Source organism: Rhopalosiphum maidis, chromosome 3, assembly GCF_003676215.2.
Source record: "Rhopalosiphum maidis isolate BTI-1 chromosome 3, ASM367621v3, whole genome shotgun sequence".
Classification (NCBI taxonomy): Eukaryota; Metazoa; Arthropoda; class Insecta; order Hemiptera; family Aphididae; genus Rhopalosiphum; species Rhopalosiphum maidis.
The window spans coordinates 27887866-27915069 of record NC_040879.1 but is presented as its reverse complement, the minus strand read 5'-3'; the positions used below and the strand labels follow the sequence as shown (position 1 = coordinate 27915069).

The 27204-nt window shown below is 27.8% G+C and overlaps 1 protein-coding gene across 1 annotated transcript; it reads right to left on the bottom strand.

Moving 5' to 3' along the window:
• Positions 1 to 1419: 1419 nt before the first annotated feature.
• LOC113557171 lies at positions 1420 to 27062 on the bottom strand. The gene is made up of 9 exons (XM_026962521.1): positions 26918 to 27062; positions 20565 to 20751; positions 4793 to 5000; positions 4014 to 4191; positions 3822 to 3900; positions 3434 to 3497; positions 3244 to 3357; positions 3049 to 3180; positions 1420 to 2196 (listed from the first exon to the last, which is right to left on the bottom strand). Exons 3-9 carry the CDS (start codon positions 4922 to 4924, stop codon positions 2116 to 2118), a joined length of 780 nt encoding a protein of 259 aa, XP_026818322.1. The 5' UTR covers positions 4925 to 5000; positions 20565 to 20751; positions 26918 to 27062; the 3' UTR covers positions 1420 to 2115.
• Positions 27063 to 27204: the final 142 nt, after the last annotated feature.

The window sequence follows — 27204 nt, the reverse complement described above, 5'->3', positions numbered from 1 at the left end:
GTATTTTACTTTTTAATTATTAACGTAAATACTAACTATTACATTTAATGCTAAAAAAAGTTAAATTTCCAGTCAATAAAAATTATTTTCAATTACAAAAAATCAAATATAAAATAAACATTTTCAAGATCAATTTATAATTTGTTTGAATTTAATGTTATTTTATTGTGTAAAATGTAAATGCCATGTGTGTTAAGTCCTCTTGAAGTGATAAACCTAAACTTAAATTATGTGTTGTAAACAAAAACATCTAATATTGTAAACTACAGAATCATAAATAACATAATTCATAATCGTAAGAAAATACAATGTCCAGAACCAATAACAAAAATGTATTTTTAAATCATAATTCTTAAATGACAATATTGACAAAACGTATATTTCTACTATCTCATTAGTTTTAAAACATAATTTATAGTAATTTAAACAGAATTACAAATGTTATAGTTATAATGAGTGAATTTTATTGAAATACATAAATATTTAACACTGATTCACATTTTACTGCTATAAATTGTAGGTACATGACTTTAATGATAAATGTGAGAATAAGCATTAGAAAAAATGAAAAATTACTATATGTACAAACTAAAAAAAACACACACATTTAATACACTACTAAGCCTAGTACATCTTAATGAGCACCTTACAAGGTCTCCATCAAACAACTAATGTCAGATAATAATATCATAAACAATATGCTTTTTGAATTTATTAATATTCTATTAATAACATTGTTTTACACAATCTACCGACAGTGTATTTATAATTTCAAGTCAATAATATGTATTTGTTTTGTAAGTTTGTAACACAATAGTTATATTAATATCAATCAAAGTATCACCATTAGTTTAATGTTATATAACATAGATTAAAAACTAACAAAACGTTATAGGCAAATTAATTTTGTATTCAAATATTATTTTCTGGTATAAGTTGTCTGACTTAACATTTATTTCACATGAATTCTAATTACTGAATTCATTAATTACATTCAAACGAAAAATCAAATCTTACCTAAGTGTTGAATATATGCTATTCCTATAATTTAGGCACCCAAACTAACAGCTAGACAAGTGACTATTATTCCACAGTATTATATGACAAATTTAATTGACATACATTGACATTTAATTACATACATAATTTGCTTATCAATTAACTTACATATAAACAAAACAAAAAGATTTAAGACTAGTAAAAGCTCAACAAAAAAGTAGGAGTTTTTTTCAAAAGAAGTTTAATATATAGATATGGGCAGAGATTTCTTTGATTTAAAAGTATTATTACATTTCATACTTTGAAAATCAATTGATTTTAACCATTAAAATTACATACAATGTTTTTGTTCTCAATGTTTAAATAAGATATAAATCTAACAGAAAAAAAAATTACATCTATAAAATAATTCTCAAAACAATAACTTATAATAATTTGACATTGTGCAAAAAAAATTAATGTTGGTATTAAAAAAAAAAACTGTATAATATAACGACAATAAAAAATTTAAAAAGAAGAATGTTCAATTTTAGTTTGGCGCATTGATCAACGACTAAAATTATGTACCCTTCAAGTGATATTTAACAATAAAATCAGATTTTTTTTTTGTGACAGTAAAATAGACATAGTTTTGTTTATTAATACAAAATCATTATTAGGCTTATACCTATTATCATTAATGAAATTATTAATTGATGCTGTTGTTGTAAGTATACATATAGGTATATTATACATTATTTTAGTCGCAATTTAAACGTATACCTGAATTATTTTCGACATTTACTAAAAACAAGAGCATTTTCAACTATTCACAAATTTGAGACCCATTTACAAAACAACAAACTTCTATGCACTACTATTGTGCAGTAGCTCCATATATATTACACTACATTAAAACCTACCACATAGATATTTATTTTATAAGTAAAAAAATAATAGATATTTTGTACATACATCTGCACTTAAAAACTTATGTTGTAAAAGTTCGTGAAAAATATTTAAAACCGTTATTATCGGTAAAAACAGTCGCTTAATAGTAATATTATAATATAACAAGGTCACAGTGACATTTACGGTGTATATATACATGATGAATTTGATACATAAATACTTATATTATATATAAATAAAATTTTCGTATTCGTTCGTTGAAGCTTCTTCTTCTTGATGGTGATGTTCGGTCCAAATCGTCTGCACCTAAAAATAAAGAAAAAACCATTAATTTAGCTATAGAAAAATTGAAATCGTTAAAATATTTTTTACTGTAACGCCAATTGTGAGCACTGAGCAGTTAATGCAAAAGCAAAATATGGGGTCTCGTTACCCATTGGCTTAAGTAACGTTTATTTATTTATTTTTATTTAAAGGGATGCAATAGCAACACTGACAATGTTTTCTACAAAAATAGACCTATCTTATGCCAACTATACTGACTATCCTAGTTTGAAAACATAAAGTTAACTGGAAACAACATATCCACTTTTTTTTTTTTTTTTTTGAATAATTTTCAATTATTATTAATATTGAAATAAAAAAATTAACAAAAAGTGGATTTCAAATTAAAGTGTTTTTAGAAATGTTACCCGATAAATATGTAAATTAATACGATTGGTGAAATGTTTAAAGGCACTATAATAAATAATAATAATATTCTAAGAGTTCATTATTGAAATGTGTGTACGGAAGCACTAATATTTTTTTTAGTCATATTCGGGTAGAGGTAAGTTAGGTTATTTATCTAAGTACTTTGTACTACCTATATTAATCAAATTTTGCAACAAAATTAGGAATTTAAAATTGTAGTCTACTGGAACTGATAATGAATTTTATATAGTTGACATTTTTAAAATTTTTATATAATCAATAATAATATTAATTATCTAATTATTAATAATATACAAACGAAGTTATTAGAGACCAGGAAAACCTAACACTGATCAGCTATGCGAGTAAATAGTACGATTATATACCGATTAGTTATCCATTATACCTAATACGATATTTAATACAAGCATTATACAAAATAACCAAATTCATATCTAAACTCACTTGTTTCGACTTATAATTTGGATTCCTTTTAATGATGAAAATGTAGTCACTATTAAGCGGCCAACAACATTGCACGTTCAATGGTATATCATCGTGGTGGAGTTTGCGTTGGTATTCTTCGGATTTCGATAACTAATTAAAAATAATGAAGTTTAATATTTGTCGTTAGATCTCAATGTCGTAATTACTATTTACCTCGTACAACGAAAACTGTTCGACTTGCTCTTTGCTATTATAACAGTTAAGTAATATTCTGATCAACTCGTCGACGGTCGTACGTTCAGAAATCAATAGGCTTTTATACTTGGACTAATAGAAATATATACATATTATTAATAGGGATAAGGGAAAAGTTTCGATGCAATAAAATAACTGTCAAACTTACCCCAGGCATCAATTCGCCGTCATAAACCTTCACAAGGCCACCTTTTTTGGATTGCAAGCAAAACCTGAAACGAATAATAAAACGTACACGTTAAATTGAGTTAATGATAAATGAAATAAATTTGACAAAAAAATAATGTGTGGAATTACTAAACTAATATTAATACAAATAGTTTGAGATATCAAGAAGTTAATAGATGTTAATGTGCAAACAGAATGCAGCACATATTTTAACGAAAATGACGAATAAAAAAAGCTGTGTAGATTTCGTGCGATAATAAAACAGTTGTATGACGAGGTGGAACAGTTATAAAGGCATATTGAAAATATCAAAATTAGAATAATAATGGTACATATATAAATAAATTAATAATAATATCATAACACACCTCGATTCTCCTCTGGGGTGACATGACTGCAACACGGCAGGACATGATTCGTTATCCAGGACGAATACAGTTCTGAGTCCTAAATAAAAATAATAAAAATACGATCATTGCAATGATATTGTACGTAAATAGTTTAATAATTCAAACTTGAATCGTAATTTTTAGTTACAATTGACGGTCATATTAACGTACCGATTTTCCTTAGATTTATTTCCATAGTCATGAAAAACAAATTTGGGTCTCTGTGACGCATTCGGTATTTATTGAGCAGAATAGATATCACTTCACTGCAAGTCGTCGTATAAGCCAGTCCAAGTGTTTTGTACTCGAGGTCGGAACGCAAACACTTTGTATACACTTTGATTGTATCCTGTAAGTATTATAATTGTATTATTATTTATTAACGTATAAAATATAACTCCATAAATAAGCGTTATGAAAAAAAAAAATTCAGCCCGAGTAAATATATTATTAATTAGTTACCTAACTATATTATTTATCTTTTATCGGTTCACGCGAGAGTAATCATTTTCATGTTTAAAAAAAAAATATTGAATAAAAATACAAGACAGACATTGTGATGAATACGTATAAAACATGACTATTATAGGATTTAAAATTGTCTTTAAAAACGAGTGAAATTTTAAGAATATAAAATGAAACATAAATAAATAATAACAATATCATTCTTGTCTCAATTTTTCTTTTGATAATGAATTTATTCAAATTCTAGTTTTGAGAATTTTTAAGTACACTTAAAAACCATTATCTATTTAAATACTTTATATTAAAAATTGTTAAAATGATTTTCTTTTGAAAACGTTGATGTGAATAAATCAAAATTCGAATAAATAGTTTCTGAATAATTAAACTTAAATTGTATAATTGTACTTAACGTTGAATTTAAATTTTCAAATATAGCAATCTAAAGTATATTTTTTTAAATTTTAAAAAATCGTCTAATAACTTACAACTGGATTTGAAATGTTCAACGACGATACACTTGAACATCTACTAGACATTGGCTCATGGTTAAAAGAACTTGCTGTAGACACAATGCTAAGTGTGTCGGCACATTTTGCTCGGTGCACGTGTTTCAACATGACTGCTTTTTTTGGATCCTTTTATCTTTTCTCACCGTCCGACATAAACCAACTCGAATGACAAATCGTTTAAAACCTGAAAAAACAAAATTCTCAATTTATGACCGACAATTAATTAACTAAAATTAATTTTCATAAAGTTTTACGGTACAAAATAGAAAAACTATTTTTAAATCAAACCGGTATATACACATCACATCCGCAGTTACAAATTATGTTTTAATTATTGTAAACAAATAAGTCCAAGTTAAAAATACCAATTAAAACTAAGAATACACACCGATGATAGTTATGAATTTATGATGGTAATAGATTTTTATTCAACAAATTTCCTGTTTTATTAATTATATTGATTATTTGGTTTAGAATATTAAAAGTTATGTTATATCAATAATAATAATATGTACCAACAAGGCAACAACTGTTAATAAACTGTGAACATTTGGTGATTTCATAACAATTTCAAGACATGTTGGTTTTGATTTGTGCAAAATTACTTTTGTTAAGCAAAAACAAAAACGCTTAGAATTTACATTTAGAGCAGCGCATTCTGTAGAACATCATAGTTTTGTTTGTCTGAGTCGTTTAAGGAGTTTTACATATGCAATAAAATATCATACATTCAGCTGCCTATACCGTATGTGTCTTCGCACATCTTCATTTACCATTAGATAAGATAACGAATTTTATAAAAAAAAAAATAATAATAATAATGACAATATTCATTAACGAAGAACCACAAAATGTAACAAAATATAATTATATAGTACCTATTCCCGTAATCCCGTGATGTTACCGCTTGTGATTGATGCGTTATTATCGGATAATGCGTGGGTAAATATACAGTCGTAAATATCATAGTTACGAAACAAAATATTTAAATGAGATAGATGAAACATTTTTCTGGGCGATCAGCGTGCTAGTTTTTTTGTCACCAACGCATTGCATATTAATACTAATTTAAATGATTTGATAACATTAGGTGATTTCGCATAAAAAAAAATAATGTTTCTATTGCACATATAGACAAAAAATTTCGTTACTTCACCACCTACAACAATTTAACTTATTTTTTTGGTGAAATTAACTCACCTATAGTTACTTTTCAATCTGTTTTCGCGCACGATATTTATTATTAGGGTTTGACTTTTGAATTTGTATATTTTTTTTTAGTGGCTGTAAATAATTATTCTAGGTAATACATACATTTTTTATGTAAAATTCTGAAATTAAATATAAATTTGACTGCATATTTCCGCATAATTTGTTATATTTTATGAAAAGTGCTTAATAGAAAATTTGTTAAATAATAGTGAATTTTTGGCATTTTTATATTATATAATACATGTAATATTATCGGCCAATATCGTGCTTAGATAACATTTTGGGAAAAATAATTCCTAAAATAAATTATCTTTACTAAAGAAGTCTCCTTTGTCGATCAATAAATCATTGCTATCGACAAACATACAATTACAAACTTAATGATGTCTAGATTCTATTACGAACGAAGAATTTAAAAATCAGTACGTGGTCGGCATCGTATAATTAGAAACAATGAACTACCAGCTATTTATCAACATACATTTTTCTTTACTTCGTTGTTTTATTATATTTTGACTAAATTTTCAAATAATAGTCGTATTAATCCATACGTATTCGAGTTAGGTTATTTTAAACAATTATTATTAATTTATAAATTATCATTCAATATATATTTTATATTATGTATTACCTAAGGTTTTTTTAAATAAATACCATTTTATTTGCATATTTTAAGTTTTAAATTTTTTAGTGCAATAAGTTCTGAACTAAAAATATTATATATTTATACACCTACCAATAAATAATTATGATGCAATATTAATGTAAAAAAAAGAACTCGTTTGTGCACATAATCTTTTATAGTCACTCGTCAAAGAATTTTTGTTCGTTTCTCTCAAAAAAAACGTGCGTTACTGCATTAGTCATAGTAACCTTCGAAAATCGAAATTTACTACATTTAATATTTATTGTTCTCATTCAAAAGCCTCGATTTACCTCAACGCATTACAAAAACATTTGATATATCAACACAATAGATTATTATATTGATAACTGCACTTTTGTTTATGCTATTTCGAAAAGAATTAAATTGATTTATCTGCAGGAAAAGTCTTGGTTTGAGAATTTGAGATATGAACACGTTGTCGTCAGTTCGTTAAATGTGTTATATGGCAAACAGACGATACGCACTTTTTGATAGTGATAAACATATTAGTATAATACAGATAACATTTAACGATGACAAACGACAATCAACAACGACCTATGTGCACATAAGTGGTACTCATTGGCAACGTGTAATGGGAAATTAGTATTTTGTGCAAATGAGTAATAAAAACGAAGAGTAAGTATTTTCATTATTATAATATATATATATATATTCGATATATGAGTAAGAGATTAGTCAAGTAAAAAATGTGAAATGTGCGCGAAGGAGAGTTGAGCCATCATGTTGTTGATTAGCCTATAAAAAGATAACGAACAAAAAACCTATTAATTTACTAATATTTATAGAATTTGAGTGTTTTTGACAGGCTATTTACTATTTAGGTACGCAGAAAATACTATATTATTGAATTATTTGTTTACGCTAGCAAAATTATAGATAATGATGTGAAATAAAAAAATAAAATTATTTCATGAGATTGAGTAGTCACTCTAATTGAAAAAAAAAACAGCACATCATTATTTATTCTCAAGTATGACGATGTAAAAATAATAATATATTTATTTAATTTGTTTTGATTCTCAATACAGAATTCATATCTTTCAGTTAATATAATTTAATGTACATTATGTCATTATATTTTATACAATATTAATAATTCTGTATTGATTATCAAAACACATTTAATTTATTTGATACTCCCGAAATGAAATTATTAGTGATTTTATACATTTTAAAATTTATCAGAAATTGACATAAAATTATACCTGATGTATTTTACGTGAAAAAGACGAACGTATAACCGTGACATTTGTTTCGAAAATAATGATTATCTAAAAACTGAAACTTTCTCGGACCATAATATTATACTAACATATTATCTAAACAACCGACAAGGTCACAAGTATATTACAATACTATATGAGAATGTGGACTATACGAGCACTGTTCTTCGATGTTTTATAAAGAAACAATTATAACAAAATTGTACGAATGATTCAAATAAAAAAATTAAAATATATTTAATACCAATTCTAAGTAGTCAACTAATGGTCCCACGACGTCCCTACTGTTCTGCGTAAGCACATAATTATACTTACGAAATTATAGAGAATAAGATGCATACATATATTGTTACAGAACAGCAATTACTGCATCTAAAGTGGGATTTTAGAGCTTAATCACTTTATATTAAAATGAAAGATAAAAATATTTTTCAGGGCATTTTTATATCCGCGGCTTTAATTTTGGTTGCATTTCCTAATACAAATTCGTATATATATTTTAAAACAAATAAAACTTTTTCTACAAATAATATTTCAAAAAAAGAAAAAGAAAATATGAGGCATTTGAAAATAGTGTTATCTTTAAAATTGTCATAACAAGTGTCTTATTTATAAAATTTCTTCCAGTAGTAGAATAACTATGTGGATAGATATAGGAGTCACTTATGCCCGGTATATATTTTTAATAATAAGTAAAATTAAACAGCATTAAACATTTTATATTATTATACGTAACTGGTATGAGTCAAAAATGTTTATTTTTTATTAGAATAATATATGAATTTACTGGGAATATAATAGTATTGCGTATCGTATACAATAATAATCGGGAATATACCTGGACTTAGGGCACGGATGTCTTAAGATAATTATATTACAATTAGCGTGGACAATAGAAAATTTCCTTTTTAGTAGTTCCAATTTTGTATTATAAGCTTTAATACCTATTAGACAAATAATAATACAATATTTTAATTTTTAGATTAAGACTAATATGAGTTATAAGCATTTTTAAATATAAATATTTTACAAACTCAAATTATACTATTGATTAAAGAATAGTCTATTCTAATTCTATAACCAATGGTTATACGGTGACAACATGTATGGGTACGTCGTCCTGTTTAAATCCTGCCTAGATATCTTCGAAAGTAATATTAGTATAGTTGATTCGATTTTCATGATGATTTTAGGTATCGAAAATTGACGGCGAGACGTCCTCGTCCTAACATTCTGAGAATCACTATATTGGTACCCACGACTCAGGGAGTAGTGCGGTGGATACATAAATAATAATATAATGATCGTATTGGAACCCAACTACTGATTTTTAATTTATTGAAATGTTTACCAGAAATCAGAATGCGCAAAGAATGGCGATCGATGGAGCGTAATAAAATGGTGCGAGGGGCAGGACACGCGGACGTCGTATTACCACAATATCGCACACACCGGCTGCAGCTGCTCCCTTTGGTGAGCAACCAAAATGGCAATATGCATTGCAGATGAACGCGACGTGTTGTTTTGGAGAAAAAAGAAATCCGTGTGCGCGACTATATTATAACCACACCACGGTGCAAGGATCAGCGCAGGACCTCTAAACAGTCTTAAACGTTGCAGGTGTGTGAGCGGTATCTGTAAGCCGTCCAAGTCTATATTTATACACGTTCGCGTGTCGTACATGATGAATGGTATACTTCCGATACAAATGCATTGGTTAAGCCGTTTCATATATTTTTATTTACGTCCACCAAAAGAAAAAAAATAAACGAACAAAATAATAATAATAATAATAATAGCATGAAAAACAAAAACAATTAATGCAGAGTACTCGGGTAATATCATAATACCTACACTATTATTATACAGGTATGTAAAAAACATGCATGTGTGGCAATCGTGAATAATAACGAATTGCAATAAAATGCTATAGCAATTTTTTATTTTTCATTTTTCTTGTAATGCGATTTTTTTAAATAGTTTTTAAAACACTAAGCCATCGAAAAACAAATTATTATTATTAAAACACATACGAGCGAATGTATATCTTAATATACAATTTACGCATAAATAGATATTTCCGGCGTTTAAAATAAAAGTCAAAACAAATATATTAGTAATTATGCATATCATTATAATATTGTTATTATTATTATTATCATCATCATTTATTAAAACCATACGTGTGCGTGTAACGTGTGTACAAATAATTTTACAAACATAACTACAATATTTTATATTGTAAGAAACGTGTGGTTAGGATTAATATTTTTTTTATAAACATTACATATTATTTTAATATCTCAGTTCGATAAACTAATTCGTTTTTATTTTATATAATTACACAAAGATGATTAAGGGTTATTCACGGTAGGAAAAAAAAGAATTAAAAATAAATTCCTACGCTCGCTACTAATGTGTTCCTCTTCTTTATATACACCGTCACGAGGTAAATACAAAAATAACTCTCACGCACTATAATAATAACAATAATGTCAGTATAATGGTCGAGAAATAACTCATTACCTACGAGCGGTAGTCGAACGAAAAGGGTCGGATGAAAAGGTGACGCGCGGACGAGAAGATCGTGATTTACCGACCCGGAGAAGCGTCGGAGGCTGATGGGATAACGCAGATTTCGACAGTTTAGTAGGTACACATAATAAAATACACACAATGTTACAGCTAGAATATATTATTCTCTTATCGTTTTTGAGTGTATAATTTATTATAGTCTTCATGTGACACACAATATCTTGCACAAGAAGGGTTGTAAGCGGCGCTCGAGGATCTATATACAGAGTGATTCAAGTACCTATGCCTAGAAATATATTTTCCTTTAAAATTAATTAATTAATAGTTTGACTTCTAGAATTTTTAAATATACCAAAGGTCTTAATTTTCATTCCTTGAGATTTTTGTAGGTACCACTTAATAAAGATGAGCGTCCGTCGGAAAATTTGAAAACTTTAAGGTGTCAAAATACAAATTCGAACGAGTTATTTTTGAGTTATGTAATGTTTTGTGACAATAGGTCTACATGATAATGAGTTTAGAATATATGTGTTTTGAATATTTCAGTAATTAATATTATTGTAATGTGTGCCCTAATGTAAATATTAAATCGTTTAAATTCAATATTACATTACCTATTTGATATTTCTGTAAAATTATTTTAAATTTTCATTCGAATTTTGAATTAGGTACATTAATATTATCAAAACAACTATCCACTAAATAATTTATAGTAAAGGAGAAAGGGCTTTTATATGAAAAAAAAAACAGAAGTTTTTATCACCAACCAAATGACACTCTTTAAGTATTACAAGAAATCTCAAACATTTTAAAATATGGTCTTTAGTTATATAAATAATTCAAAAATCAGAATTTGAATAAATTCATTATCTATTAGAAGAAAAATGAAGGCGAGAATGTTAGGTGAATCGTTCTGTATACATTACTATAAAATGACTATCTCTCCACGGCTCTATACCCTTTGGCTGGCTGCATGTAAATAATACATGGAGTGGTAATGTTTCAGGTATACTATAGAAGTCGATGTAAAGATACGCGATACGCCCCCCGACTACTAAATACGTATACAAACACTTTATTTTTTTTTTTCATATTATTAAATTAAACGTCGACAAAACAAACGCAAACAGCAATCTGTATATATTATACAGTATTCCGGACCAGTGTTTTTTTCGACTCGTCCCGAAAACTGTTCACGACGTTTTTTGATACACACACGCGCGCGCGAGCGCGCACACACACTTATTATATTACGACGATAATAATTATAATATTATGTGCGGCGTATAAAAAAACAGTGGACGTCGGAGAAATGCGATTTTGTCGTATAGGCGTATTTTTTTCAACAATAAGATGACCACCATTGTCCTGTCCTAGCTATATTAAAATAACGCATATTTATTTCGCTGTCATTTCAATTTTCATCATTAATACGATGATAGGATTCTAACAATATTCTGTTGTAACGGTCAAACAAACAACACAATTCGATTATACGACTAGGAATTTTAAAACCACAATCCAATACACAATAAACAAAATAAAATACGTACGAAAACGTAGTATGTATACTATAATATAATATATTTATTTTATTGTGTGCGGGATGCATCCTCATATTATATTATGGTCATCGATGCCTATAGCTGTTCGTTTTGAAACGTGTGCATACGATTAAAAGTAAAATCACGTTATACTAGGATCTATTTGATAATTCAATACACCGTTGATCATGGATTGTACACAGTCTTGTACTGTACATGTATTTTGGTTTTAAGACGCAAAATTATAAGAGATTTGGCCAATTAGAAATGATATAAACATTACGCACATGATAATTAATAATACATCATAATATAAATACGACCAGTTACTGACTACTATTTTATATTTAAAAAAATACAATATTTTCAAATTATCTAAGCACATTTTTTTTTTAATAACAATTTATAAATGTTTACATTTTAATCGTTTTTGTATGTTTTTTATTATCTACGTATTTATGCATGAAAATCGAAATATTATTTCAACAACATTTTCACGGCCATGGTCTAATTTAAATTTATTTATATAAATGTAATACTTTTTATTTATAAGATTCTCTTCATTCATAAATGTCTAAACATAGGAAATACATAACATTAGAAAATATTGTACAGTTTATTATCAGTATACATTAGTATTTCTCTAACGGACGAGTTTTATCTACATAAATCCACATACTTTGGACTTGGATTAGGAATTTGTTCTCTTGTCTACACAAACGATTACATTACACAGAATATTGGTCATATTCTGTTTATCGAATAGAGGATTACTTTATCAGAGCGTGACACATCAACGTTATGTCGTATAGCAATGAAGTGGGCTTATGTTATTCATCCGTTGCGATGGAATAATATTCTTGAAAACGATTTCAAGCTACGAATCGGAAATATGATATAAGAAGTGCAACATTTTAATATAGCTGATATATGCATTTTATATAAAAGACATATTGAATGTTCGTAAGTCATAAGTACGTTATCGACAATCGACAAACCATTTATAGAAATATGTATCTATATTCTATTTAGTTATACAGTACATACCAATACGAATAGATTATAGTGAACGCTAATCTGTTTGCTTTCAACATTTTAATTAAGCTTTGTCGTTTCGAAATCTTTTTTGTCACGTGTCATCGACGTTTGTGTTATATTTTTCATCGCACGTTTATAAGTACTGACGTACTGTTCGAGTTTTTTTCTTCATATTTAAAAAAAAATATTATGCATGTTCATCTGTATGTTACGAGGCGTAAGTGCATTTATTTGTTTACGGGCATGACGACATGTAAATAAGTTTGATGAAAAATTCTGTATCTAAAAGGTCATGACTTTTAAGTTTGAGAGCTAAGAAATTTTTGGATGAACGTGTACTCCGATAACTCACAATGTGTACTCCCGGGAATGACTTCAATACAACAATTTAATTTAATTAGCAGCATAGTATTTAAAATATCTGAATTGGTTTTTTTAAACATGAAATTAAAATAATGTTAAAACAATAAAATGTACTTCGATCGACCACTTATGTTCTAATTTAAATATTATTCAACGTATAAAGTTCATACTGAGAGTAGAACATAGGGCTCTGACCGGATCAGTAGTCACCTTATTTTAATAATATATTGTGTTACCTATGTACGAGAAATATATTTAAAATACATATAAGAGAAAATAGGAGGGAATAATTCGGAAAAGACGTCTCTTTATGCTGTGTGTGTTGGAGAGGGAGGGCGAATATTCGAAATAAAAATACATAAGGGCGATAAATAAGATTTTTATACTTTTATATTTGTATATACGACTATATACTACTTGAAAGAGTTTCAATTCTATCCCCATAATAAATAAACATAGCGCCACTACGGGATAATACAATTTATAGTTTGCACCTAATGTATAGGGGGTGTTTTAAGAATGTTTGAAACTGATACATTAGACGGTCCCAGATTTTTTGAAAATCTTGTGTATACACATTGTGGTCTACCACGCCGTCGACGGCCGACCTTCACATACTCTCTACAGATAGATTCCTGCAGCCCCGGCTGAGCAACGGTATCACACACAGTATTAACTATTATTACTATTATTCAAGAAAATATTTTTCTACAATAATAACGCATATATATATTAGTATATCAAAACCTTGAGATAGTTTATACACATGTCTTGTCGCGACTGTCCGGCACACAATATAATTTTATGTTATAATATAGGTATCTGGTATACGCACCTCGATGCTGTTGCGGTTTTGGGCGGGTATATAATATTATACGTATCCACACATTATGCGGTGTACACACGCTATTCCTATTACGCCAACGCCATCCCAGTGACCAACATTATACATTTATACATAGGTATACGCATTACGAGCCATATAATATGTATAATAATAATTACTATTATTTGTCGTTATACATTATTATTATGATCACACGATCATCATATCCATCCATCGTCGCGGCGACTCGTACAAAATTCTACACCCAACCGCAAATATGTCTTTGCGTGTAACGCAGTACCCGTGTAAGTACAACAATAATAATAATAATAACAACGCATCGATGAATGGAAATACACTAGCCGTAGCCCATATAGGTAAAAAAAAAATCGGATAAAGGAACTTGTTACGTATTGAAAACCGATGCTCCTGAGATATTTCGTCACACTCACCGAATTCTTTTTCCGTCTATTTATTAATTTAGTATATAGGCACAAATATAACAGCGACAATGCACAACACAACATAACATAATGTAATAATAATATCACATCCTTTCGTTTTTCTCGGTCGACACGGCCGCGCCTAAACGTACATATATAATAATAGTACGTATTGGTACAGCGTGTATACTTATAGCGTACTTTGAGTCGAATTGCCGCTAGCGGGCGGAAAGCCGACGCGCTTTATCACACGACAACGACGACCGCGACGCCGACGATAATGTAATATTATCATTTTATTTTCCCACCGATGACGGAGGAGTCGTTTAGTTATTTCTATTGTTTTGGTAAAAAAAAAATATAACTTCGCTCACGCGTGTACAAAATGCTATTATTATAGGCGTGTTATATTGCACGTAGTATTTCAGACTTTTTACTAACTTTGAGAAAAATGTTTTCATGGAGGCGAGAGGTAAACCTAAAAACAGCTATATTGTTTTTAGCAAAAAAAAGGACTATTAAGGAAAGACTTATACGATTTCAGCCAATATATCTTTAGTTATAAATTCATTGTAAATTATTGCAAAATACCATAAGTAACGCAAATACGAGAAATCCTCAGTTATACATATATTATGTGCGCTAAACTGCCGAATACGCCACGAGATTTATCGTCACCACAAAACTCCTGTCACGGGTTTTCTTGTTTTTCGTTATATATATTAACATGCTAGTGTGGCGTCTGAAATTTTAAAATCCGCCTGAAAATTAATCTCATGACTGAATTATGAAAAAAATAAAACATTAAAATAAAATAAACATTTATTTTGTCATAAGACGTATAGGACCTAAATAGTCTTAAAAGTACAACAAACGGAAAATAAGTTTTCTTTTTCACTTCACCGACAAAAGATCACATAATATTATACTAAAATGTGTATACTTATATAGAAAACATTAAAATTACCTATTTAAATACATTACAAATCAAAATATTATCATTAAAAAGTTTCGATTTCGAACTTGGACTACGTGAATGTCCTTCGCGAGTAAACGAGTAGTAAAACGCATATTTACACGACATATTTACGTATAACATATTATGATATTGGTACTTGTTTCGATTTTCGTTTTAAACTGGTTTTGCCGCAGTCGACAATGTTGATATCATATAAATTATAATACATTAAAACATACACGTTTATATACGTATATACGTATATAAGTATTTACTGAAACGTAACATTGCACGTACCTATTTATGCCAACAAAACGGGGTTATTATTTTACAACTACCTATTCTCAGTATACCAACGTCTATGCAATCGAGTTAAGGCGAATATTTTTACGTCACATGGTCATACGCTGACAAATAATCATATTTCCTTTCCGTGAACGCGATCATTAGCTACCTATATGCATATTATATTCCTTAATCGAAATACCTACTGCATTACGCACGATTATCATCATTTCTAAGCTAATTGATGCCTAATCGCCGCGTTATTGTTGAAATAATAAGTATACATTACGCTCAATTATTATTGCTAATACTCCACCAAACATGTCCTGTGAACCGGAGAAAATAGTTTGATGAGACAATAGATTTATAGGCGAAAAACTGTAAACTGGGGTCGAGGAAAAATACTGTTTAATAATTGTTCTATTGTATATACTCGGCCCCAATTTTTTTCAGATTGATATGTTATATGTATCTCCTTGAATAAAAAAAGGCCCTGATATTCTCATATTGAATTCGATATTAACTTGTAATATTTTTAAGATTCATTTGTCCATTTAACGTTACCCAGAGGACTCTCTCTCGAGGTGGACATTTTCATTATCCTTCAAGAATTATCTTATAAAATTAACAATAGGCAAACGTGACAGTTAAGTAAACAAAAAATATAATTGTTTTTAAATATAGGTTTACATAATAAATTAATAACCAATATGTATGTAGTCATATAAAGTATAATTTAGACTGTAACATAATATCGTCATTATACACTTAAAACATTTTAAGATATTATTTTAAAGTAAAGAAATAAGGAATGAAACAGTTGAGGGGAGGTAATAGGATTTCAAGGAACTAAAGCATTCGCACAAATGTCCATAATGACACTATATAGTATATAGTGCTTATTATACCTACGTAATATTGTTATTGTATAATATATATATATTACAACTGGCATAGTGGTATTAATTCTAGTTAATAAATTTAAGCCAAGTTCAGAATTATCCCACGTGATATTCAAGTATAATTGGTTTATAATATTATTCACATTTGTAGGTGTGTAACACACTCAAAGTAATCCTATTATAATAGGTAAAAACGCCGAAAACGTTTAAAATTGTTGTTTAGAAACGTAGAATATGTACCTATATACTTGTATTATAATCCGACTACCGAAACTTTGCAAGGAAAAGTGTATCACATATTATTATTATTAATATTCTTCTGCTGTGCGGCTAATGTTTTGTTTCGTGTGAAATGTGAATAGCACACAGATTTCATTTTTAAGACGTTTTTGAATTAAATATTTAGATCATACGTTTTTCTTTTGGAGGAAAGTCGAACCGGATGTTGCACTTATATTTGCATGTACTTTGCACACGTAAGTACCTACTAATATTTAATGCCTATGTCAAATCGACAAACATATATTGTATTATATTATTTCATATAATATAGTGTAAAGTGTTACGAAACGCCAAATTGTCATTGCATAAATTTTTTTCCTTACGATATTCACGCCTTAAATGCAAATTTCACTATTGTACGGTTTTTAAATAGTACGATATATAGGTACAACAGTTTTATGAATTCCTAAAGACTGATATCCAATAATCGAATGTACAGAAAACTTATGTGGTTGCGTAATTATTGTATTGTACGGCTTTTTTTGTGTCTGACTAACATCGAGTTTAAACAAAGAAATTAATAATGAAATTGTGCAATTATTAATAAACTATAACAAATATATACCTACATTCTACAGACTATTTAACACAAATCGTTTTAAAGGTACAAAAATCTTGTCCGAAATAAACAGAAAATTGGTTATTTTCCTAAATTGAATTTCTATACACATCAATATTATGATTTATGTGAGTGTAATTTTATTAAGCATATTATATTCTAATAGTATAATAACGTTATAAAAACGAATGAACCGTAAAAACAATAAAATATGTTAAATTAATACAAATATACATTTTCTTTGTTTTATCTAATAATTAAATATTGACATTTGTAGGTTCAATAAATATACATTATATTTGATATTATGCACATAATATAAAAAAATGGATTTGATTATATTATCACGATGGCGTCGGCATCTAATTGTAGGTTGCAAATTTAATGGTATGCATTTGACATTTGACCATAAGTTATAACACATAATGTTATTGGACTAGATATACAACATATTTTTTATTTGGCTGATTTAGCGTTTATTTTAATATAAAATAAACCTAAATCAAACATAAATATAGGTATTTAAGTATTAATATTAATAAAATGTGCACAGAGTTATTTAATTAGTCAAAATAAATTATAATAACTAAGTTTGACAACAAATCAGATAAGCTCAAGTGAGAAAATAATTTCCATTTATAAAACATTAATACAAATACTTAATTAATTAATTAATTACAATACGAAAAACAAATATTTATCTATATAGTTATATATAACAGTATTGATATATTATTTATATCGTGTCCATAAAACATACGATATTTGTATAGTTTTTATAAATAACAATATTATACGATGAATACAATTTACACCCAATGGACATAGGTATCAAAGTATAAACCCCTATATAAACAAATATCAATAAGACATTATATTATTTATAAATTATAAAACGTTTCAATATTTTAACAGAAGACGACAATTTCGAGTAATGTTTTATATGTTTATATTATACATAATTTATCAATAAAATATGATATAGACGTATAATAGATGGCAGATGTGCCAAAAATCAATAGTAAAAAGTGCTGTTCGTGAATAAAATAAAATAACAATTCTTCAATTAAGTACTTACGTCAATATACCTATGCCAAGAAAAACAAATTTTAATTTGTAATTTTCAGTCGGATGATTTTAATTGATAGTTTATCTTAATAGTATCACTAAATATAAAAATATTTGTAGTTTTTAAAGATAGTTATAGTTAGTTTTTTCATATTTCGTATTTTGTTATTTCTCTAAAAAGGATCGGTGATCGATATTCAATTTATAATTTTATATAGCAACTAGCAACAATCGAATAAGAATATTCGTTATACCAAGGTCGTTATACAACTATACCAGAGGTGATTACTACATTACAATTTACAATATTTGTATAAATTATATTTGTACATAACTATATACTTGGAATTTTTCAGTGATTCAGAGAAAATTTTAAAAGCTAATAATATGCATAATTTAATATATCTTAATTCTTCTTAAGGTCGAAATAATTTACTAAAACTTAACATACTTGTACTACTTAATAGTAGAGTCGTTTTAAACTATTAAGGGTTAAAATTTAAAAAACTTTCTTGATTGAAAATTGGTCATAACTATAAGATTATAAATAAATTAAGTAGTTTGTTACACTAACCATTAAACAAATATGGTAATATATACAATACATCTATTATTATACGTGTAGTAGCAGATAGCTGTCATAAGACAAAACACGGCATAATGAGTAACAAAAAAATATTTTGATATTATAATAACCTAATTGTAATTCGTAAACATAATGCTAATGATATCATAAAATATATTAGGTTTAATGTACTGTATAATGTTATAAGTAAATTATTCTAATGAAAAAAATGTTGTTTTTTTTTTTTATTAAAAGAAAAAAAATATATATACAATCCGTATTATACTTTGCAATAAGTAATATGATTAATAATTTACAAAACTGGGCGGCTTGATGGAAGGGGGTGTCCAAACAACACTACTTCAAAAAAATGTAGTTATGTCATAAAATTGTACAGAAAAAATTACACATATGCTAAATATTATATAACAACGCATATAGATACATGAAAATAATAATTGATAAAATATTATAACATAATATTAATAATATGAAATTTTAATACAAACAAATGTCAAATGACGTCAACAATTTTGTATCTAATTCGTGAGTACCTACAAATTATGAGTAGATTGCACAGAAATATACATAAATATATATATATAATATGGCATATAATATATTAGCCAAACCTAACCTATTTTTTTTTTTTGAACTACGCAAACGTAACTTCATTAAATTGTCTAAGTATCTACCTCATAGTTAATTGTATCCGCTGAAATAACAAGTAAACAATCATATAAAACTATACCGTCTACCTGTTATAATCATACATTACTTGGATTGCTATTGCATCAATATATATATATACTATGTTGTAAAAAATAAGAAAAAAAATATAATTCGATATAGCTGCAACCAACCCACAAACACTAAATACATTCTATATCTATACATTCTAAAATAATACACAACTTTTTAGAACTTTTCAAATAAATGATAAAACAGTCTTAGTCCCTAACTATGATGTACCTCAAAGTTTGATGTATTAAATCCTTGGTGACTCTACTGACTCTGTTTATTGTAACTATCTTCTGGAGGATACACTATACCATATACCACAATATATGATACCAATGATACAGTTTTCTATTTACTATATAGGTACGTATACTGTATAGTGTATAATATATAATTACAGTAAATAGTAAATACTGAACATTTAAATAACAATCGCATATTATTATTATTATTATTAGCACTATAGTTGAGTATTAATATTTGTCTAAAGATTAATACAAAATCATTTTGCAAACAGTAACTTATTAGTTTTACCTGTATGAATACGGAGTCTTGATCATCACGATTTTACGACTATAACCGTAGGAGCACAGTCTAGGCGCAGGTGTATAAGTGTATTGTTCTGGCGTTCAGCAATCCAAATTCATGGGCATGACCTCAACCTCACAATACAAATGGAAATTATTGCACGCACCAGTGTACACAGCGATACCAAAATACACTACAAAACACAGAAAATAATTATTTTTTTTAAAAACTACCTATTTGTCAACAAATTGTGCGCAACACACAATGGGCATTATAAGTACTTAAATGACTAAATTTTACTTTTGAAACTTTAATGCAACTTTCGTTTTATATTTTTGCAACAATGACTTTACGGAGAAAACGCCGGCTAGGCTATACTGCAGGAGTGCTGAACATGTATTATTTTTTTTTCCTAAGTTTATAATGTTCGTCGAGTGATTTTTTTTTTTTTTTGGTGACGAATTTTAGACGCATGTAACAAACAAGCCTTCGAACACTTATTTTATTCACCCGGACGTTATTTATTACCCCAGTATTGTGTGCAAATGTTTATAAATCAATAATATTGTTCTTTGTTGAATACTAATACGCATGGTGCATATATTATTATCAAGTTGTTATCAAAAACTATAAAATCGCGTCGACAACAATATGTGATAATATCACGTACCCAATATACTTACAGTTTTATTACAAGTGAAAACATTTGTACGTTTATACTGATACATAATATATTATTATGCCGAACGCAATAAATCTAGTGGTACCTACTTGACAGTTTCGATCCGTGTTGAACAATTATAATATATGCAGTATACTAGCTATATCATTACTCGTACAAGGTGAAGTAAAACGAGAGTTCAAAGACATGGTTTTTACCAGCCAATATTAAAAATATGTTATTTTACTTTCTATTAAGAATAAAATAGGGAATTAGCTGAAATAAAATGCCGCAAAAAAAATGAAGGAAACGATATTGTTATATCATACAATATACAATCCTTTAGGGTTGGCCGAATATACAATGTAATTTAACGGGTGTAGAAAAAACATTTCCGCCTTATTGCTCATAAATTTCCAGATCTCCAAGACATCTGATAGACATTTTTCCATCACTGTTGACAATTAATGTGAATAGTTTAACAGTTTTAAATACCACCGGTAGGTATCACATACTATACACTATAGTATATACATTGTATATAGGAGTAATAGGTAAAATAATAATAATACAGTTAGATATATATGCCACCCGCGATACACCAAGGACAGCCTCTGTACTGAACCGGATCACGCAATCATTTTAAAACATTGCTCTTGTCCTTTTGTGTGTTTATAAATATAAAATAAAAAAAAGGGATACATATATATATATAGATGCACGAGTACTGCAACATTATATTGTATATTATATATACATACGCCCATTACGATATCCGGTATTTTATAATTTTAGTTTCGAGTTGTGCACACATTTTTTACACACTAATGGGTGCACTTCCCCTTTACGGACACGCACCACTGATTAAACCGAATCGGAAGTAATGTAGGGGTTTCAAAACACAAACGCTCTTAATTGGTCATATTATACCCGTGTTAAATGACGTGCGGACATTAGATACGGATTTATACTAAATACGGACAACTATCAATAACAAATCCAACCACAGCTGGTGGTGGTTTCACGGTCATGTGCGAAAATATTAAACACTGCACGTATCCTGCATACATTATATAATTTTATATTGATATACCTGTAAAATATTTATCGAACAAACGTTTCAATAAAAAAATAATTGATATTGTTAAAATAAATAAATATACATATCAAAATCGTGATAAACGTGAATTATAATTATTTAGCTACTATAAATGCAAAGCCAGAAAATAAAGTTTTATAGGTACTTATTTTTGATAAATAGATGTTTATCAAAATTCACAATGCAATTATTAACATTTTTTTAGTATTATTTTTAACATAGAAGCAGTAAAATTAATAAGAATTAATACATTCATGTAATTCGTAAATCATAAAATATTGACATTAAAGAGGTCATTTTTTAGACCCCCGAAAAAAATACATATTAATTTTATTTAACCATATAACGATTAGGTAATTTTTATTATAACGCCAATAATAAATTACAATAAGCATAGAAACTTCAAACTGTATAATACTAATACAATTTATAAGAACTTGAGATTGTCAAATTCATTTAAATCTTGTCAATACTATTAATATGTATTTTTGTGATTGGTCATATTAAAAACAGAAATTATTTAAATCAATTCGATTGATAATGAATAAAAAAAAAATAACCACATTATCTTTGTAAAGTAATAGATATTATTACTTACCTATTATTCTATGATTGCAATTTGAAACTGTTAAATATTATTTTTATATAATGAACTCATGTAAATAAAAAAAATCTATATCCATATATAACACTTCTACTAATATCACACGTCTTTAATACTTTTTATCTACGTATTTTATACGTTACAAAGTGCAGCGTGTAAACATTTATTGGTATGTAAATCTTAAAAGATATTGTGTACCTAAGTGTAAATGAATGAAATGTTTAAAACGTTGTTTACTCTTATCAGTGTTGATATTACCATTATAACAAAATAAAAATTATATATATTATTATTATTAGTGTAAGTATTATTAAAATATCAAAGAAAAATACATTAAAGCTAAAACATACAAAATATTACGATATCATTATTGAATACAATGGTTTGAATGTTTAATTATCAAATTTATCTGAGTAATAATTCACGTTTTAGGTTAGGACGGTTAGGTTAGGCTTGCAGTTGTATGTAGAACACACAGAAACAATTAAAATATAAATATAGTAGTCAAATATAGTCGTAATCGTTGACCCTTGTCATGATAGAACATATTTTTTTTATTATTACGACATGATTAGCCAAATACCGTCTTTAATGGATAATTCAATATTAAAAAATTAATATGCAGTTAAGCATGAAAAATACCAGACAAGTTGTTTTCATTTAAATTTTAATAACGATAACACGTGTGGATATAAAAAAAATCTCGTACTTAAACCTTAAACACACTTTACACTCGACAGTTGAGATGTTTGACAAGCGATTTACTGAAAACAACAAACAAATATGTCCCCACTTAAATACGTTTTTTTCCAGAAACACTAAAAACAAAAAAAAATAAAAGTTATTTCTAAACAATCAACAATCGTGCACCTAGTTTAAATAAATGACAACCAGCGGGGAGTAATAAGGATTTTCCGGTTACACAGACCAGCAGCCGGAACACAACGCCCTTGTGTTTCAGCTTCAATAAAGATCCCGGTACCAAAACACCAGCTGCTGCTGGCTTCAATTAATACAACCAGCGATCTAACATCGTACTTGTATACAGGGTGTCTAACAAATATATAAATTAATAACGGTAGTAGGATGATGAAACTGTAAAATCCCACTGTGCGTATGTACCAGATTCTATAGCGAATTACTGTAGGACATCCTGTACAGACACCCCATGTTAAATCTAACGGTTTGATGCTATTAAAATATTATAGATAATAATAACTCATGACGTTTAATGTGTATATTATATAAAAATTACTCTACCTATATCATAAATTATACTACCTATAGTATGATGTTTTAAATTTGAAAATTAAATAAAAGAAAAACAGCCAGGTTAACAATATTGTTATCGTTTATTATTTACGAAATTATTTATTTACAGTTTTATTATAACAATAATATTATTAAATAAATTATAACCTAACATATAGTATAATTTATGTATTATATAATATTATATATATATAAGATTATTATTTTTAAATGCAAATATTTATAGTATAATATTATATACCTTTTAAAGCGTACGTTTGTTAATGTTTAATATATACATCACAAGCGTATTAGACGAGGTATTAGACTATAATAATTCGGAACAAAATGTGCGAACATCATACATTTTGAACTCGACGACTTTAACGAGATTAGTTCTAATAAAATATTCCAATTTAATATAATTAAAAAAAACTTCTTAATCAACACGTATTATAATATACGTGAGAAATAGGTTAAGACAAATAACAATTATAATAGCTCACTTTCATACTAATTTAAATGTTGTTTTCGCAAACTAATTGATTATGGAGCCATTTTTAAATCAAAACTAAATTACTTATATAAAATAATTTTTAAGGAACTATTACTACGAAATTTTAAATTAAACGCTGCTATAGCTATATAATACTTGTTAATAAAATATAATTGTACGACCTAAAATTTCTGAAATAGTTACATAATTTATTAAAATACCTAATTATTGCGAACAGCTTTATTACGATTATTACATTAGTACTTTGACAAGAAAATATATATCAATATAGTAGAAAAGTGGGTGTATTAATAATCAGTTATTACATCCCACGAACTAGAAGCCAATAGGTAAACGTGGGCAGCAAATGTCTATAAAACGTGTGTGTATTGGATATTTGGCCCCAATAAACAAATATTTTTAATGACTTAAGGATACAGACAATAATTATTATGATAGAAATTATTTTTTATGTTAAGTAATTTTTTGTATGCCTAAGAAAATGTATGGAGCAACAATAACGTTAAGATTTTAACGATATTACAAAATTATATCGTCAAGAAATATTTATATATTCGTGTGTATATTTATTTAAAAATTAAAAATACAAAATAAGTATTGTTTCAATTATGAATACTTCTTAGTTCTTATAAAATAAATGTAAAAATTAACTTCGTTAGAATGATAAATAAATTACATTTCCTTATTTAAATTACAGTAATATTATTATTTTTTAAATTAGGTACATTATCTAAACGAAAAATATTTTTTTGTAAAAAATTATATGACATGATACCTATAAAATGCATAGATTTTCCAAATTGTTAGCACCAAGTACCTACTTGATACTTGAATTTTAGAAAAACATAACATAATATAATAAACGCACTGTTTTGTTACGTTTAATAATTATATTATATTAATAGAATAAATATTATACTCTTAATGCTATTGTTAATTGAACATGTGTAAGCAAATGTATTTTTAAAAATTGTAAAAAAAAAAATATAACAATATAATAAAATGAACACAGTTTCGACTGATATTATGACGTAATGGATATTTAAAATCATTTTTAATGAACAACAAAGATATTCTGGTTTGAGAGCAACAGATGTTTCGTTAATTTCTAGTTAATTAAAACCACGAGCACAGTGAAGTACATAATATTAATATGACGTACTGCCCACACAACAATCAAACGTGCGTAGTTATTCATCGAACCAATTCGTAAAAGCAATGAAGCATAATATTATATTATATTGCGGTACAATTTTCAGCGACTGCCGACTGGTAATGATAATAGACAACATTAATACCTATAAATGTCTATAAATAAATATCTATTATATCGTATTATTAACTTTCATAATAATAATAGAATAATATAATATAATAATTATTATACACTCCACGTGTATTTATATTGTATATTATAATAGTACGATGTGTACCCGTGTAGACGGAATGAAAATACTTCAAACACAATTGCTCACATTCTTCACAAGGCCGTAGGTATACAGCACTAATACGAAAAAAATTACCTAGGAATCCAATGTAAAAAACTAGTTGACCATATGGGGGGTTTTCACGGCTCGGTGATCCCGAAAAGATTTTTCACTGTTATTTAGTGTAACAACGTTTATTTATTTTTTTTGACGTGTCATACACTCGACATGGAATGTGGGAAAATAGATTTTTTGATATTTTTTTTTTCATCACACCGGAATATGTACTGACGCAAACGCGGCAGCGGTGAAATTTATACTTGATGAATCTTTTGTCGAAGTACTCATTTTTCCAGCATTTTTTAAATGGAAACATACTTTTAAATTTCCCATAGCAAACAGAACATTTTCTGAAATACTTCAGAGTATAAGAATTTTGAACGAGTTGTTTATGCGTGATAAGTATTTATCGTAATAACGTATTATATTTCCGATACTAAGTACTATATCGTCCAAATTTTAATTTGTATACATCGTAATACTCCAAATAATATTCTGTTTCGGACAAATGAAAAATAATGGCAAAATATATTTGATAAAAAAAAAAAAAAAAAATGTTTTGAAAAATAAGTGTTCGATAAAAGTATCGGTCTTTTACAATTATTAAATAATAATATAATATGTACAGTAGGGTGCTTAGACGTTCGAAAAAAAATGCATTTACGTCTCATTATGCGAGAAAATCTTCTCGGGAGCGGTGAAAAATAAAATACACAACAATGACAATATAGGTAGGTTACCTGCAGGGCTGGTGACGGATTTCGGTCGTACACTGTGAGATGTTGTTGCTGTCGAAACGTGTAAGTACTCAGTAAGCGGTGCGCGGTGACGGAGACGACGAAACCGCGACGACGACGACGACGATGACGACAATCGCGGACGGACGACGGACGGGTAATGAATCACTGAAATATCCACGCGCACGCACACCATCCGGTTTCGAGCGAAACGCACATGTCGACCGGAGAAAAGCCGCCGCCAGCGCTGCCCCAGTGCGGCCACGCTGAACGCCCGAAACACGACATAT

Coding starts and splice junctions, on each gene's coding strand:
- LOC113557171 (XM_026962521.1), bottom strand. CDS start 4,924: ATGTTGAAACACGTGCACCGAGCAAAATGTGCCGACACACTTAGCATT. Junction 4,192..4,792: donor TGAACATTTCAAATCCAGTT/GTAAGTTATTAG, acceptor TAATACTTACAG/GATACAATCAAAGTGTATAC. Junction 3,498..3,821: donor CACCCCAGAGGAGAATCGAG/GTGTGTTATGAT, acceptor TATTCGTTTCAG/GTTTTGCTTGCAATCCAAAA.